The 19096-nt window shown below is 39.0% G+C and overlaps 1 protein-coding gene across 1 annotated transcript; it reads right to left on the reverse strand.

The window, feature by feature from the left end:
* Positions 1-1141: 1141 nt before the first annotated feature.
* tfr1b (transferrin receptor 1b) lies at positions 1142-16647 on the reverse strand. Its single transcript, XM_037078796.1, has 19 exons — positions 16548-16647; positions 13344-13395; positions 12812-13025; positions 11566-11770; positions 9771-9908; positions 8702-8786; positions 8478-8600; positions 8280-8375; positions 8036-8175; positions 7567-7730; positions 7353-7472; positions 6619-6704; positions 6462-6525; positions 6306-6373; positions 6161-6228; positions 5533-5623; positions 5096-5323; positions 4855-5004; positions 1142-4624 (listed from the first exon to the last, which is right to left on the reverse strand). The coding sequence occupies exons 2-19, from the start codon at positions 13374-13376 to the stop codon at positions 4421-4423; spliced, it is 2277 nt and encodes a 758-aa protein (XP_036934691.1). The 5' UTR covers positions 13377-13395; positions 16548-16647; the 3' UTR covers positions 1142-4420.
* Between the last annotated feature and the right edge of the window lie 2449 nt (positions 16648-19096).

Here is a 19096-nt window from a genome sequence, read left to right on the forward strand (position 1 = left end):
TATCAGTTAATTATTAAAAGATAGTCATTATTTTAACATTTCAGTTCACAAGACGACATAAATTTCTTTACATTTATTTTTTTAAAAGTAAGATATATTTGTTAGTTTTCAAGCAGGGATTCAAATTACAAGTTATATCACTGTTTACTAAACAAACATTAACTTTAATTTCCCATTTTGCAGTGGAAATGGTGGGTCTCTTTAATAACACGCTGTGTGGAGGGAAGACAAGAGTGTTCGCTCCCATCCGCCACTTAAAAACCAAACAGAGAGGAGGTTACCTTAATTTACAGCAGTCATCAATCATCTCTTCCCAAAACAGTGACCCTTTGCTGTTTGGGCTGATCATGTCTTTCCCAGGACAGTGACCCTTTGCTGTTTTACAAAGGACAGTAAATGTGATCTAATCTTTCTTTCTGACACCTCAATCAAAAAGACATTCTCCCCTCCTCCTCCTCTCACATCCTGATCCTGTCTTTACAGCACATTGATTACTGACAGGAAAAATGTAATTTCTTACAATTTCATCAATGATGGTTAATGTAAAACCAGCCATATTTACCAGAACACACATTGTCAACACTACATCAGCCATTTAATGCTGATAACTGCAAACAGGTTGTCAGTTAAAGTCTATTTATTTAAGTTTAAGTTTGTTCAGATAGTGCTTCTAATGACTAATGTCTAATGACCTGGAATGTGCAAAAAGGGTTTTATTTTATTTAGTTTAGCTTTAATGCAGGAGGTGACTGAACCCAGCACTGGTGGATAAAAGAAAGAAAGAAAAAAAAAAACTACAGTATACCTGGCGGAAAACGTGGAAACATGACAACAAATGTCTGGCCTGTTGTACCATTTGCCTGGTTAAAAGACATAGCTGGGTGCAAGTGGTGCTCTTAATCTGAAAAGCATACTACCGGAAGTGTAGAAATGTGTTGCTTGAATGAAGAATGGCTGAGGGCTAAATCATTTTCTTACAAGCTTCTCTGTTATCTGAACATTTTTACAGAGGAAGGCATTTGATGAAAGATAAAAAACTAAAAATATGCAAAGTCATAAAAAGTTATACCTGCCTAAACAACCACTGTATCCTTTGATTTTCCTGTTTTTCCCATTTTAGAAACTCAAACTCAGACACAGATTTACTGGATGCTATAAGCCAAAAGGGTTTATTACATTTTCCAGCTGAACGTCACAGAAACAAAACTCCAAGATGTTTGTCACGTACAGAAATCATACTGAAGAGGTCTTCAAACACCACATCTCGGCATACCGAACAGTATCTCAGTTACACAGTGAGCGGAAAAAAAACATTTCCCCTCTCGGGATCAGGCATCCTTGTTTTGAATTCTTGTGACAGATGCAGGAAAACAGGATATAACAGCATCAAATGTGACGTGACACGAGGAAACAAATGATTTCCAGAATATGGATGATGGAATGGTTGCAATTTTGGTTGACAGACTTTCTGTACGCATCCATATTCATTGTATTCTGGGCACAAATACACTAATTTGTTATCAGTTTAACATAATTTTTCTGATCCTTCATGTTCAGACGTCTGAGAATATCGTGAAAAACCACTGAACTGATTTATTTTGACAGAAAAATTGTCAAATAAATATAATCTCACCAGCAAAAACTTTATTTTGAGTCTAAAAAAAAAAAAAAAAAACACATTTGTGAAACCCTAATTTGAACTTTTGTAACATGATTCAAGTCTGCTACATCTCAGTAAAGCAATACAGTAACATGCAGTGAAGAGGGATACGATGCTACATGCAGAGAGTTGTGGCTTGTGGAGCTGTTTTATATGAAGCTGAAGCATCTGGAGTGTATTTCTAAGAGTCACTGACAGAAAGAAACACCGGAGAGGTTTGAAGGTGACAACCAGACACACCAGGGGGCGAATGTTTAAAGGATGTGTACGCAGAATATGAAAAAACACAGTTGCCTTTTCCCTTCAAGCATAAACTGGCGCTCAGAATAAAATGTAGACATGAAGTATAGGCCGAGACACGTGACCTTGGAGTGAAGATATCGTTGATCAAATGATTGAGATTTGTAAAAACTGAATCAGATGAACACAGCTGTGAGGAAAACAATGCATATGTCTGTTTTTGAGCGCACACACAGTTTTAATCAGGAATCTATGCAAAACTTATACGCATCTGGCCACAGGAGTGTAAGATCGGGCTCACACGACAGGAGTTTTATAAAACCATGTCACAGATCCTGTACACACTAAAAGATTTGAAAATAATAGCACATCTCACACACACTACAGGATAATATTAAAGTTATCATGCCGAGGGAGCAATGTAACACTTCACGCAGTCTTTTGGGGAAGTAGATGTAAACAAATGGAGACTGACGCCACAACTTGCCGTTGCAACGATAACACCTTGCAGTGAGAAAAAGCAAAACTGGATGAAACAAGTCTGGATTCAGCGAGAAGTGGAGGGGAGAATTTAGCTGTCAGTTTTATCATCTGTCAACAGTGGAACGCTAGCTAATGTTAGCCTAAAAGTGCTAGGATGTTCACAGTTGCTGAGCTGCACCGTGAGCTTCTCCTGGGATGTCTTTCATAGCAACTATTGTGGTCCCTTCTTGAAAAATACTGACACAACTGTCCAGATTTTGAACCCTAAATGCCAGATAATCTTCAACCAAGCATCCACACCAGATTTCTTCCTCCGATTGTCGGGAGGAACGAATCAGGCTTCAATCGTCTCAAAACTCCTGTAGCGTGAGCCTGACAGATGCAACTGATTCTCAAGTTCAGAACATGATACAGAAATTTGAGCTGGAGGACTACACACACAGACGCACAAAACACAGCAGAATCCAAAAATAAAGACACAAAAACAAATAAATAAGTATAAAACTCTGGGAAACACTGTTCCCGATAAGTTGTTCCACCCTTCAGAAGTGAAATATGAGAGACACTGCTCCCGATAAATACACATGTAAATAACACACACATACACACAAACACACACTGGTAGGTAAAAACTACCATCACTGCTTGTCATTATGGAAGGCACTGCTCCCGATAATGGGTTTTTGTTTTAATTATGGAAGGCACTGCTCCCGATAACTTTATCTCCAAAGTAGACTGTGCAACATAAATGGCTTTCTCGCAAATTATGGAGCCAATCAGCTTAGTTGATGAGCGCAAAAAACGGGGTGCTAATAATATCTTAATTTTCTGGATATTTTTTTTTTTTTTTTTAGCTTTTTTTCCTTGTTTATGCCATTTAGCATTAATCCTGCCATCAAGCAGACTGGGCTTGTGGTTTATAATAGAAATATCAGTTTGCTCTACGCTCCTGGACTTTTTTTTTTTTAACAAATTTAAAGACTGACTGACACCAGGCCCGTCACAATAAATACGTTACAAGCAATCGTTTTGTCTATTATTTTAGTTGGTTTAATTTCTGTTTTCTTTATTCAGGATTTTTTTTTTGGTTTTGTTTCACATTCTAATTCCAAAGTCTGAATATTCTCAAGAATCAAAAATTCGTTGCCCTTTGAGAGAGTTTACATGCATCATTATTATACCAGTGGCATAAAACAATAATATCTTTTGTTGCGATGTATATTTAGTCCAACAAAAAGTAGTTCTCTTGACCAGCCTAACTGACACTAGATCAGGAAAAACTTTTCTTCAACCTTCATTTCTCCCTTTTTATGCTTTTAAATACATCCATTTTGAAGACCGAGTGAAGCGCCATAGATGTGCACCATCTCAACTGGAATTGATCTCCACATAAAATGGAAGGAAAGAAGGTTGTGAAAGGTTCAAATCTCACCTTATCAGGGGCTCCATTTTGTCAGCAACAGTTGAGGAGGAGTCATTTGTGTAGCAGATGCTGCCGTTAGATCAGACGGTATAACCGTCATAATTATGGAAGGCACTGCTTCCGATAACGTTGTATAAAAAGACAAACAATAACTTTATAGTGGGCACTGCCACTGATAAAAAAACTGAAGTATAAATAAGGTTTCTTAGTGTTTCGATGGCGAGAGGTCACAGCCAAGGCTTCAACTGGTCCGACGTGCTGGCGAGGACACAGATTAGTCAGTAGTTGCTCTTTTTTTTTTTTTTCTTCAAGTATTCATTTGACGAGAACGCGGTATAGATATTTTCTACCTCCTCCCGGATCTTTATGGGATAAAGTCCTCCCCCAAATAAGGGCGGAACTTAGACCTCTGATTGACAGCTTGTGCTTTAGTGCTGATATTGGAGCTCCTCCCTCTGCTCTACCTCACATTTCGCATCATTGACGCACACACACACACACACACACACACACACACACACACACACACACACACACACACACACACACACACACACAAACACACACAGGACACCCACGCTCACACCTCCCCCGTCCTCCCTTCTTCAGATTTCTTAATTGATGTCCCAGATGTCTCCCACCATGGCGTTGGCACATCCCTGCAGGCTCGAGGTGGCCAGGGCCAGCTGGGTGTGGAGCTGCTCCATGTCGGTGGTCTCGGCGATGGATGCCAGCGTGTGGGAGCCTCGGCCCAGCAGGAGGTGACGGAAGGGGGTCTCAACGGGAGACACGAATGGAGAGAGGAGGGTGTGCTCCACCTAAGATGAAAAATAGAAGACTTTAATACATCTGTGCTGAAATTCAACAAGACTGAGCAGGACACCTGAGAGCTTTTTTAAAAATAAATTCTCCCACATTTCTCCCTGCACTTGCTGCTTTTATTGTGAAGATATTTTGGTGGAAAAAAAGGTGTTTAACAATGAATTAGTGGCGCTCTGCTGAAGTTTTCAAATATGCAGCTAAGGAGGTGTGAAAGTCTGAGTCTTACCCTCAAGATCCTGTCGTTGAGGATCCGACAGGCCTCCTTGTCGTTTAAGTCGGTGTTGGTGATGGCGATGTTCAGGGCTTCGGCAGCTCGCTGGAAGGAGCCGCGTGCTCCATTCAGCCAATTAGAATTCACTTCCTTCAGCTGACCAGACTGCAGAACAAAAACGTCCAACAATCAATATGAATTTAAAAAAAAAAAAAAGTTTAGTTAACAAGAGCATAAAAAAAGGCATGAGACCGACCCATTTGAGCTGGCTGATTCGTCTGTAGACCCGCCCCACGGCACTGTCGATGACGCTGCTGTAACGACTCACGTCCAGGTTGAGCAGGCGGTCGTGGATCAGTCGCAGAGCCATCTGGCCGGCAAACTGCGCCGCCACCGCCGTCATCTCACTGGTGTGATGGTTGGTTTGGTAGTTGAGGTGATCCATGCTGTCCAGGTTGGTGCCGTAGTAAGTGTAGGCCTCAATCTGGAGACATAAAAACACACATGACATGAGTACAGGTCAGAAAAACAAACAGCACAATTATGTTTATTTACCGGCTGGTCTATAATCAGTTCATACAAAAGGAAACCACAGTAATTAGGAAAGTCGAAAATTTGAATTATGATAACATTCCAATTTTTACTTGCGGGTGAATATTATCAGTGAATATTGTCTTTTGTGTCAGGACTCACGTTGGGTGATATGAAGTGGAAAGAGACAGCGGGAATCCCAGAGAAAGCCAGGAAGGGATATGAAGGGTCGTCCATTGACATCGGCCTCAGTCTGCAAACACGGGATGTGAAGTTATTGAAGATGAACAACAGCTACAAATAGTCTGGCAACCCCATACATTTTAGGACTTGTCTCCCTACTCCATCTTTAGCTTTGATCACTAAAAAACTTTTTTTTTTGGCCATTTGCCATGGCAGCTCCAAAGCTCTGAAATAGTTTTCAGAGGTTCCACCTCCACTGACACTTTTAAGACAAAACTCAAGATGTTTTCCATGGCCTTTGGTTTTTGTATTTCATAAATCTTTTATTAACTATTACAGGCTTTCCTTTGCTTTTCCCTTGAGTTCACACATGACCAACAACTCTGTAAGGCCACTCCCACACAGGGTTTAAACACTGCAACTTTCATCCAGTTAATTAGAACTGAAGAAGTTTATTGGATGAGAGGTGAAACATCGTCAAGAAACTGAAACACGTCCAGTTATACGCTGGATGAGCTGGGTGACGCACAGCCTTCATCAACAGCATTAAAACATTCATAATATTCAACTTGAGCTTCCTGGCAGCACAAACTTCTCAGGTACTTACGCATTGTTCTGCCAGTTAATCGCTCCCATCATGTCATACATTGTTCCAGAACCAAGAGGACTCTGCACCTGTGTGGTCGAGACAAATCAATAAAAACTCTGCTGGTTTTCAGCATCATCTGTGCTGTTGTCGTTTGTGTCGTTACCTCCTTCATGGTGTTCTCCAGGAGGCTGTAGAGCAGCGGACTCGCCGAGGCCATAAAGCTCCCACGACCTTGTGAGAAGATAAATTCAGTCAGCTGATGTTTTCACTGAAAAACATCAGAGTCTTGAGAAAAACTGAGGCTGTGAACTGTACTGACCCATGACCACTCCATCCAGGCTGATGTAGGTGATGACACTTCTGTCAATAGAGGACATGTAGCCCTAAACACAAACAAAAACATGTTAAAGGGGGAAAAAGGGAGATTTAGTCTTCTTACTGTTGTACATCCAACTCCAAAGGAATTTAGTTCTCACCTCTAACCACTCGGTGGCGCCAACACTTCCATACTCTCCAGCACTCCAGCTGGCAAACACCAGACTTCTCTTGGGCCTGAAACCATCTGACAAAAAAGAAATATGCTAATGTAAGAAAAAATAGAAACTGCAACACCTACAATTACTGTCACTATGTTTCTGACTGCAGTAGAGACTGTTGAGAATAAAATCCACATGAAGAAAGACCATTCAATGATCTCTGACATATTTATAATCCACAATCCTCATTTTGTTTTGTTTTTAAAATATCCGCAGATAACATTCAGACAGACTTCAGCAGGATGAGTCAGTCAAATAAAGTGGATCTCTTCCTATTAGTCTCTTTAATTTAATCCCTCTACTTTCTGTTTCTCTGGACAGTGATTCAGTGCTAAGCAGTGGAGATCTGGTGGCAAAAAAATACAAGATTTTATACTAAAAAAAAAAATAATTTGGAAGAAATCCTCTGCATAGGACCAGATTATATTAACATTAATTATCTTTGAATGGCAGTTATGTTACAAATAGAGCTGCAACAGTTAATCAGTCTATTTGTCGTTTGACAGAAAATAAGTTGCCAACTGTTTGGATGATTATATAAACATTTCAAGACATTTTTCAAGCAAAAATGTCAGACATTTGTTGGACAACAGAAGCAATTTACATCACTGTGTAATAAAGAATGCCTTGTTAAGCCTTTGTTTTCTTAGTATGAACAGTCTGATATCTGTTACCTTTCTCCACCATCTCTTTAACAGCCTTGGCCAGCTCTAACAGAACGGAGGTACCGACAGTCGCCTTGGCGTATCCTTTCCCCCAGGCGTCTCTCTGAGCTCCCAGCACAACGTAACGATCTGTAAAATCACATCCAGACACCAGAAAACATTGTGAATATCTAGCTGTACAACGAAGAATCCTACTGAGGAAGAGAAGAAAGCTGAGCTGTACCAGGATCAGTGAATCCTTTGATGACTCCGAACACGTTGTGGATCTCCTTGTTGACCAGAACGTTGTTCACCTCCACCGTGACGTTCTCGATGCCTCCCAGTCTGTATGTCAGTCTCGTCAATCCGCCTTTAAAACTCTCGTCTGATTCAGGACCGCCGATATTCCTGGAGAGGACACAGAAAGGATGGAAAATAGTGAGTTTCCACATTTAAATCAGGTTATGTTATGATTCTGAAATCTTTCCTAAACAAAATACGTAAACACATATACAGTACATGATTCTACAGGTGACAAAATGAAGGTAATACAAACTTTTATCCAAGTTTACTGAAGAAACATGGTACAAAACTTTGGCCCTGAATCATGTGTTACATCTCATTTTTTCTAAATGTCAAAGAAAGAAAGCTGCAACTCTTCTGTGTGTGTGTGTGTGTGTGTGTGTGTGTGTGTGTGTGTGTGTGTGTCTTACTGTAGAAGAGTTGAAGCCATGTTGGCGGTGATGGTCTGTGCTGGGATTTTAGGGAGGCCAGACGACTGAGTTGGGGGGAACTGGGTGTGGTTGAAGGAGGGGAACCCGGGAGTGTAAGGGTCACCAGAACCCAGATGGACCTGAAGTGGGACACAAAAACAAAAATAAAGAAACAATTTCATCATAATTGGCTACTTTAACAACATGCTACTTTGTTTTTGAAGAGTTGCGTGTATAAACGTACGTGTCCGTAGAGCGGCGTGTTCGCTAGATACTTGTAATCTTCAACGTCGGGGTAGATGAGAACAGCAGAGGCGCCCTTTGTGGCAGCATTATCCACCTGAAGAGACGTGATCAGAAACATGAAAACAAGACTTAAAGTTCCTGAAAAACAAAAAAAACATGAGATGTAATCGAGGCATATGAAGAGATCAACACATACCTGCTCGGCAAAACTGATCTTTCCAGTTCGGAGCAGCATCACGCTGCCTTTCAGCTCAACGTTCTTCTTCTGCAGAACATCCAGGTCCTCCTGACGGCCGTAGTTACCGTACACCAGCTTCCCCTACGAAGATAAACACAATTCAGACAGGCCACTACATTCAACACAGCTAAAAAACAACAAATCACTGTTAATATGACTTCACTTCTAAATTTTAAACTGACCTGAACTTTCCCAGGTGCACTGTAGGCTAGATAACCTGTTGGCTTGAAGACATCTGAACCAAAAAGGACCTGATTTGGAAGCTCGCTGTCAACAAGAGTACAAAGAGTTGTTAGAATATCATCCATTTTTCATATTGTCAACAATATATTTTACAAGTTACAATCACAATAGGTCTTAGAAGTTCAGAGCGTATTATGTGAACACTGCCATGTGCAGTGTTTACATAAGAAAAAGAAATGTTCAATATTTGGAATTGTTCTTTAAGAAAACAAATCTTGATGTGCAGGAAGCACCTTTTAGCTTGGCGCCTTTTATAATACATGTTTCTCGCTGGAACACGTTTCAAGAAAATAAGATCTGATTTCACTGACGAGGCAAACAACATCTCCACCATATGTAAAAAGAAAACACAACACATGGAGGAGAAGGCAAGAAAATGTAGAGGAAGACTATGTTGTCAGTAACTGGAATGAATAACAGATCATTTTAAAAGGATAGACTTAAAAAATAAACAAAGACTTGAATGTTCTCAGCCTCCGACGAGTGGCCAGGAGCCGCTCGTTCATCTACAATCATTTCCAAGAGCGTCTCTTTGTTACGATGCTTTTAAGAACATTTCTTTTGCTCAACAGTGTTTGTAAGATGGCGTTTAAGATCCATTAATATTAAACATTAAGACGCTTACTGAAACAAGGCCCTCATCTATAAATCCCCAACATTTTCTAATGTTTTCCTACTGATTTTTTCTTGAAAGAATAAATGAATCTGGTTCATTTAAACCCAAGCAAATATTTATCTAATATTTAGTAGAAGAGGTTGGTATGTGCCTGTACTGCATCCATCTCCAATACATTTTTCTTGTAATTAATACCACACTGAAATGTTCTTTAATATGAGATGTTTAAGGACATTGTTAAACTAAAGTTTAGATGATGACAAAAAGCCCCCAACAAAGAAACAGCATCCTGGCACCAAACTGTGACATTTTAGGAAAATGTCCCTCAAACAAAACAATCTGAATGAAGTGAAGTAAAAAAAATAAATAAAAAATTAAAGTATCATATCAACCTGTCTGGCATCTGCAGCTGAACATAGTGGATGTCCGTCCAGGGAGCCATATCTTGTTTCCTGAATTCCCCGTAGATGCGGTTTGCCAGACTCTTATCTTCCTCACTTCCTGCAGAACGTCGGGGCATATCGAAGTCCCTGCAGAGGAAAAGTTCAGTCTTTTGAGATTAATACTTCACAAAACAGCTCAAATGACTTCTGAGGAAAGAGTTCCGACTGATGACTCACAAACTCTGTTACAAACAATTACCGAGCTTAAGATTAAATTCTTAGGGAGAAATACTGTCAAATTGACGCCAATGATGACGGAGGTTTCTAATAAAAGTTGTTGCATTTAGCAGGAAGAAATTTGTCACACAAGAAAAAGATCTCAAACATCAGTGTTTACTCTTGGGTGACTTGGGTGGTAAATAAAACCTGTGAGTCAGACAGAGGAAACAGTGGGATAGTATCAGCTATGACAAGCGGCAGCAGCACGAGTGTTCAGCGACTGTGTAAACCCTCGACTGAAAAGAGAACCAGAGACAAACAGAAACAGATTTAAGTGTTAGCTGGCATGCTAACTGGCAACTCTTTGGCTGAATCCTAATGTCTTCACTTGTGGACTGAGTCCACATTGATTTCAGTCGTACAAACTGTGACGTGTTCGGCATCATGACATCAAATCTGAGAGGGAAAGACTTCAGGCTATTTTTTAATTACCTCTAGTGCCTTTACTTCTACATGTTTCTGTATCATGTTATGAGTGAGTATTATTTCAGGCGACATTACTTATGTTGTTTTTTTAAAGTAACTGTTTTACACATTTATAATACTTTTATCCTTTTGTTTAGACAGAAATGGGGAAAAACTACAGTGGAGATAGCCGTTGGAAATCATATCTGCAAAGTCACCTTGTGGACTGGATGATTTGTGGGTTTAAAAAACACACAACATTTTCAGAATTCCCCTTTAAAAAAGGTCTGCAAGGGTGAAGTCTGAGTTTGGATTCAGGCTTTGAGAGCTGGCTTACTGGCTAACAAGCTTTGGTTGAGCTAATTTCTGCACATCTTTGGTTTTAGACAAATTACATTAACAAATAATTTCTCGTAGTAACGTAACCAGTCTCTTTGCTCTGCTATGTGTGAGTGTGTGTGCAGCCCCGCCCTCGGTCAAACACAGAGCAGAGGAGAGAAACTACTGCGACCATTAATTACAGCAAACCCCAGTGAAGACTCTCACGCTGAGCCGAAAGGAAAACAAATGCACATAAATTAGGCACGTAATCAAATATTTAGCTTCTCTCAGGAGGAGTGGGAGTAAACAGTGACGAGAAAGAAGTGCTTGTCGGAGCATATGGAGTAATTTGTGTTAATATATAAAAGAAAATGGAACAAAGGTTGGTAAGCGAGTACGCAGAAAATGTTATTTCGATCCCTGCTCGTGTCTGTGCGGTTCTTTAAGGCAGCTTTACAATCACTGAACTTGTTGGGTATAATCCCTTACATAATCGCACTCCCTGTAACCTTCCCTGGTCTCATTTGTATTCTGTCTGCAGCATAATACCCTAAAAATAAATTGTTCCCTCTCTTCTAGTTCATTCAGATTTATTGTGTTCTTTCCCTCTCAAAAGAGCCTTGGACTAAAATTCAACTTGTCCTGTATAATATATTTCTATTCTAACAATGATTTACTTTGGAAGGATGTTCTATTCTTCTTAACTGGAATCATTTACTTATTAATGAAGTGGCAGCAGGTTTGTTTGATTATCGGGTATTTGTGTGGGTAAGGTGTGATCTAAACATGAACAGCGTACCTCAGAATTTTTTCAAAGCCCTGGCTGGTGAGTTTCTGCTTCAGGAGTTTGGTGACGTCCTTCCAGTTGAGCTGAGGGTCAGAAACCGGTGCTACGACAGCTTGAGTTGCGTCCTGCTGATTTTGCGCTTCCAGCTCAACTCCAGCATCACAGTTCAACGTCGTCGTCTGAGGTTTACGGTGGCTGACATAGCCAATCAGGTAGCCTGGAGAAGAAACAATGCAGAGACAATAGAACTGGTTTAAAATGGTGTGAAGACTTAACAGCTTTTTAACTTTACTCAGACCAAAGTAGCGGACCACATCCCACCAGACCTTAAAACCTTCTGCACTGGTTTCCAGGGATTTTCAAATACTACGGTTTATTCACAGAGTTTCAGATATCCACTGAAATCTGCATGCTAACCAGCTAGCCCCGGGCCTCCTGCTAGCTCCTTACAGGTGTAAACACCATCACTCCCCTGGTAGTACAGCTAGCTGCAGAGCTAACTGAGCTAACAAATTTACAGAAGCTACAGACATGCATGTGTAAAAAGAATACAATTAGCAGCATTTAGCAGTTGCTCTAATGATGTGCTGCCCCTGTTTGAGTGGGGTATGATTTCAAGACGGCCTGGTCATACATATTGCCCCTTTGAAAAAAGGAAATCAAATTATATTTGCTTTAACTGATTAAAAGAAATATGTTTCAAACTAAATGAAGATGGGACACAGGAATGAGTGGATTAGTCTCGAGCCCTGAAGCACACTGTGGCATTTTAGCTGTTCGTAAAGAAACTGCCTCCTTTTTTTTCCTCTCTGATCTTCTCTTCAGATAGACCAAACAAATATCAGATGATAAACAGCAGGAGCCTCATATTTTATAGACTTAACTCATCTAAAATCAGCGTGCACAATGACAGAAAACAAAACCACACAGCACACGCAGGAAGTGTCTAAAAAAAAAAACATGCAAGTACAATAGATAAGATTAATGCAGTCATATGCTTCTTTATATAACCAGTTAAGCAATTAGGCTGTGAATCGCCTCCGGGCGGCTGCTTTGTGGAAGCAAAATGTTCTGGTCTTACTACTGCAGAGTGTTTTCACCTGAGAGGCGATGACTGCATAGTGGTTTGGCTCCAAGAGACGACTACTTTAAAATTTTACAACCTTTCCGCAGAATGTGGATGTGGAGTTGCAAATTAAAGCTAGTTTCAGCCCAGATATCAAAGAGGGGCGTACTGATGGAAGAAAGTGTGGCCTACCTGTGACAAATATCAGCAGAGTTCCCAGGATCAGGTAGCAAAGGTTACGCCGGTTTTGATACGGTAGTGCTGGCCTGAAGCTCAGAGACCCCCCCGCCTGACCCTCGGCCTCCGTGGCGTCATCCGTGGCATCATCGGACAGTTTGACCTCGACGTGTCTCTCTCCGTCCTCCGCCGGCTGCAGAGTGAACCTGCTGTACCGCTCGTTCTTTATCTAGAGGGAGGAAGATAAGAGGAGAAAACTATGAGAGCAAAGGGGAAGCAAATGTCTAAGAATGCGAAGAGGAGCACGGCACCTCGACATAGTTCACTAGAGATACAAAATAATATTCAACAGCACAGAAAGTTTGTCGACCTATATTTCGAGTCATATTAGGTCTCTCAAATGCGAGGATTCAATGTGTTTCTTTGTCTTTTGGGACAGTAAACTGATTATATTTGGGGTTTTCTACAAATGTGTGAATAAAACAAGCAATTTCCTTTTAAATAAAAAAGAAGATATAAATTCTACATATGAGAGACAAACACTCACCACGCTGTTTAACGCAGACCTGATTCGATCCATCGTTGCTGTTGTTATGTTGCTATAATCAGAGAAACGGAGAAGACGAAGTTGTGAGTTATGGCAGTTCAGGAAAGGAAGGAAAAGGAATGCAGAGAGAAAAACAGAAGGAAACACGAGGGACGGAGAAAAGGTGAGTCAGGATTGTAACAGAGATGCTATTCAGTCGACGCTTACAGGCTGATTTATTCACTGAGGCTGAAACCTGAACAGGACCAGCAGCATTACAAACATTATTTATATGTACACACACACACACACACACACACACACACACACACACACACACAGTACAGTGCATGTGTTTATGAGGGTATTATGAGAGATATGAGACTACTGCTTGTACTTGTCCATATTTTATATTTCATATTTCATATCTATTTGTCAAAGTCTAAGAGCTGCTACCTGTGTTTTGTTGTTTTGTCTGAAACAATCACAATAAAGAATCTGTTCTCTATCCATCTATTCTACAATGTTATGAGACTATTTCTGTATCTAATGTGACAAACGAACTCCTCGAGTGGACACATGGTTGCAAAATAATTATATATATATTTTTTGTATATATGGAAAATGTCAGCTGAAACAGTGACACAATCATTTAATTCAGTCGACTGACACGAAATGAAACAACAGTTTTTCTGATAATTGACTCAAAGCTGAAACTGTTAATCACTTCAACACTTGATTAATCACTGTAGACTTTGTTCTTTCTCTGATATAATGTTTTTTTTTATTGTTTTAAAGTGAAATGTTTGGGCTGAGGACTGTTTAGATGTCACTGCAGACTCCAATACTCTTTTGTAATGTGCCGTATGATGAATCTAATACAGTCTATTTTTGAGCAATATTAGATAAAACTGCCAAACCAGGTTCCAGCTTCTCAGCTGAGAGGATTTGCAGCTTGTCTTGGTATCAACGTACGTGTAACTGAAACCAAACTGTTGAGGATAAAAGAAGCTGTTTGACAAGATTTCTGTGGACTTAAGGGAATTACAGACCAAACGATTAGTCGAGAATATAATCAGCAGATTAATCAACAACAAAACTATTCTTCCTGCATTATGGGACAGTAATCATTAGAGCTGACGAGTCAAAATAAGTCACATGATCGATGAAGATATAGATACTGTGTAATGATACAGCAAATGTAAGCCAAATCTAAATCAAATGTATGTTAAATGCATTAAGTAGAATTTATCCACTGTTATGCATTACATCTGAAAAATGAGTCTACCAACTGAACCGATCAAAGAATGAGTCACAATCCGTGATGAGCGTAACCCCTGATTATTATATGAATGATTTCATTTGTTTAATAAAACAACAGATTCAGACAGCTGTGAGTCATGTCAGCAATTTGTAAGACAAAAAAAAGAAAGAAACGTTAGTCACAGTTTTAGACATGCTAACATTTGCTTGCTCTCTCCATTATATGACCACATAAAATCTGTGTGAGTCAGTTTTGCTGCAGATAACATTTCTTCTATCATTCTGGATTTTCTCATCATTCCACACACTCTGTATCGACCAGATGAGCAGCTGACGATTGACTAAAGGAAGACGTTTAATCGATAATGAGCACTGTGGTCATTGTGACTCAGGGTTCCTGTCCCAGAGCTAAATTTGAGTCGTTTCAAATGTCATCGAAGAACCAGTTTAACTTTCCATTTACACACTCAGACATGGAAACACGGGGACACACAGACGACGGCTAGAAAATGTGACCTTCAGGTATTGTTTCCACATCATAACACCTCCGTGGTGAGCTTTGTTCAGTTTCTAAACATGTCAGACGCAGACTGCACTCAGTCGCCAGTGGAGATTAAGAACAAGTGTCTGTTCCAACTGACAACAAGACAAAAAATCCCCCGTTTCTTTTACATCTTCTTCCTCATAGACTGATGCAACAATCTGTAAGCCTGCCGGTTAATCAATCAACTTCCTCATAACTGCACAGAAGGAGGACGTAACCGACTGTTTCTTAAAAGATAATACTTATTCAGAGTATGCAGATTTATTTTGCTTAAAGATATTACATTCTAAAACCTACAAAACAAAAGAAAATAAAGAAATTCTCACATTTAAAAGACTGAAACTGAAGGATAAAATGTCATAATCGATTATTAGAATGGTTGCAGACCTTTCTGATGACCAAGTAATTGATTAATCACTTCTCAGCTTTAGATACCTGTATATGATTTCTCAACAGTAAGCTTCGATTAATGTGAACTGCAACATTTGCAGGTTTCAGTTCTCATGAACTGAATGTCTTTGGGTTTTAGACTTTTATAAAAATATGCTTTTTTCCACAAATTTCTCAGATTTTTTTTAGAATGGAGTGATTAATCAGTTAACCCAGAGAACAATCTGCAGATTTATAAAAAGAGGAAAGAAATCACAGTCTAAAATCTTAAAGCATTCACATCAAAACTATATTAAAAAATGCATAAAAGAAGCAAATTCTCACTTTCTGAGACTCCAGAAGCCGCAAAAATTGAAATAAAATCAGGAATACATACCGATATGTGTTTTGACAATCAAATAATAGACTTAATTGTTAAAGCTCTAAATCATTCTATTTTTCAACTATTTTATGTCCCACTGCAACCAACAATTATCTTTTAATATCGACTAACCTGCCAGATATTTTACCTGATTAGTTGGTTAAGCTTTTTAAAATCTCATGTCATTAAAAAACAGGTTAGAATATAAAGATATAACACTTCTTTTAGACAAAATTTGTAGTTTATATTCAGTGTTTAGACATCTTAACATTTTTTTTTTTTTTCTTTTTTAAGAGGACAATTCAATGTTTGAGGGCATGGACAGTCTTCCATACAATTCCCACACTGGAAAACCAGGAAATGGACCAACAGACAAGGATTTCGCATTAAAAACATCAAACAGAACAACATTAGTCGATTGATAACTGATATATTGATTAACATCGAGGGGAGAGGCTCCTCTGTCTCCTGCCACAGAGGACAGAGGACAGGTTGTAGCTCCGCGGCATCATTTGATGAGTAATGTTAAGCTAGTTAGCTTCACGTCTGCTGTCCTCTGTTTCCAGAGGAGCGAAGAATTAACGTATAAAAACCAGAGCAGTTAATCAACAAGTGGACTTTATAAGAAGCAAATGAATGAAGAGTAATTCAGCGTGGGTGAGCTCACCTTACCGCCGCTCAGAAACGCCTCTCGTCCTCCCGGAGCTGCTGTCCTTCTGCCTTTACGAGCCGACGATGGAGGACTTCCGCCTTACGTCATCACGGAACGACTGACGTCATGCCTCCAGGCTAGTAAGATAATAAAATAAATTGTTTTCAAACGTAACAGATAATAAAATAATCATAATAAAAACATATATAGATATAGGAAAAAAATACATAAAGCCATGCATTTTTTAAAATTTAATAAATGATGATACAATAAAAAAATAGGTAAAATATATAAATAAATAAGAATGTCCAGGCTCTTATAATAAAAAATTAATTCAATAAATGATATCAAAATAGTAAAATAGATTTTAATTAATTAATTAATTAATTAATTAACTTATTCATTATTTTATTTATTAATACAACACTGTGCTTCCAGGAAGTCAAAAAATGTAAACAATATTCTAAAATTATGTAAATAAATGAATAGTTATAAAATAAAGCAATACCAAAATATTTTATTATAAATGCTTCCAGGTTGTTATAACTATAATACAAAATAATTTGAATAAATACAAAAATCATCAACAATAATAATAAAATACAATTCTAAGAAGAGGAACATAGGAATAAATAAAAACAAATAAAACATAATCATAATAATGTAAACATATATATGTGTTTTTCCCTCTCTCTCTCTCTCACACACACACTCACTCTCTCTCTCATATATATATATTTATGAAATATCTAGAAACAAAAACCCAACTACACACCTTTACAGCACTACATCCATTTTATTGGATATTTCTGTCAATCCTCAGTAATCAGTGAAAACTACAAAATGTTCGAATGTTACACCTTCAAGAAATAAATCAATCCTATGGTTTCAGAAATTATTTTATACATGAGAGGCTCCAACCAACTTTCTAACCTTGACTCTGCTGTGGCCTCCTGAGCTCAGAAATACAGTTTGTTCAGTGGGTGGAGCTGAAGACAACGATCAAACATAAGCTGTTCTTATGGCAATAATTCTTCAAGTTAAGATAACTGAACTGAATTGTTATCACGTTGTTTAATCCTGTGTGGCTTACTATACCTGTCACAGTGCTGATCTTTGCCCTATATGAGTAAGATGGATACTGGCTGACCACATTCAAGTTTCAGGTCCTCAACTAATTTTGTTTGCATGTAAGCATGCTATATATAGCCTACTAACATATTCAAAATGCAGACTGTCATCTATCACATTGTTAATGGAACAGCCCCTCAGCTGATTTCAGAGCCCAAGGGAATAACAATAATAATGCATATTACTGATTAGCAGATATATACACGAGGCAGGATATTTTACAACATGTCTGTTGTTCAAACTGGCATCAGTTCCCTAAAACAATAAACTTCACTGGAACTGTAGAAAGTATAAATCGACCAAAGCATCTTTCTCTGAATCATTATCCCTGAAAATTTTTTTAAAAAATTTAAAAAACATGGCAGAGGAAACTTAGGCAATATTTTCCTATGTTTGGACAGTTAGTATAAGGATTAGATTTTGTTTTCATTGCTCTCACATAGAATCTTATTTGGATGACTTTGTTGTTGACAAACTTACAGTAGTTTGTTACTAAAGGGAGCTCCCCTTTTAAAACATGGGGCCCTCCCAACAGCCTGTCTTTTCTTTCCTGACATGTTCTTACAAATCATTATCTGGTAACCCTGTATATTAAAGTCTTTGTGATAAGACTTCATTTTTAGGTATATTCAAGTCTTTTTGACATGCTGATTAACATTATTAATAACACTACAAAAGGGTTAACAATAGCGTTTCATTCAAGATTTTCTACTACAATAACAGACGGTAATGGAGACGCTGCCATTGTTTTATCATCAATAATCGCCACAGATGACAAATGACAGAGATGTAGTCACCACATCCTGCGGGGGAAGAGATTTACAGTAATATGATCTCGCTGCAGTGGTATCACACATGGTTTTCTTACCAGCCATCTGTTGGTGCAAACTGCTGCACAGCAAGACTCCCGTGTAACACTTTAAATGTGGCCTATAGAGGCATTCAAGCCCAAAACTGTAACTAGGAGATAGTATAAATAAGAGTAAGGGAGATTAGAAAGGGGGTCCCTAATTCTTCTCATGCCTCAGATTTGTAGATTTGAATCACATATTTAGGACCAATGAGAGGGTCTTGTTTTTTATTAAGTCAAACGTAATGTTCCTCAATCATAACCAACTTAAATGAAGCAAATGCTGCCACCAAACAGCGAGGGAGGCATGGAGGTGCTGGAAATAGTGTCTGCTCTGCTGAGACTTCTCGCTCTGTGTGTGTGTGTGTGTGTGTGTGTGTGTTTCCACATGTACAGTAGGTGGCAAAATCTAATTGGGGCCAAGCGCACCGTGCAGTAGCATCGCCGTCCCAGATGGTGTCACCTTAGTGCTTCGTGTTAAAAATGACCTCTCCTCTCTGGAGAGAATTAACCTCCATCTCTGGACGGGGAAACAATTTGCCTCTCTGACGAGAAACCACACATACAGCAGCACAGACAGCAT

This window comes from Acanthopagrus latus, chromosome 19, assembly GCF_904848185.1.
Source record: "Acanthopagrus latus isolate v.2019 chromosome 19, fAcaLat1.1, whole genome shotgun sequence".
Lineage (NCBI taxonomy): Eukaryota > Metazoa > Chordata > Actinopteri > Spariformes > Sparidae > Acanthopagrus > Acanthopagrus latus.

Coding starts and splice junctions, on each gene's coding strand:
- tfr1b (XM_037078796.1), bottom strand. CDS start 13,376: ATGGATCGAATCAGGTCTGCGTTAAACAGCGTG. Junction 6,705..7,352: donor TAAAGAGATGGTGGAGAAAG/GTAACAGATATC, acceptor CTTTTTTGTCAG/ATGGTTTCAGGCCCAAGAGA. Junction 4,625..4,854: donor TCAACGACAGGATCTTGAGG/GTAAGACTCAGA, acceptor TTTTCATCTTAG/GTGGAGCACACCCTCCTCTC.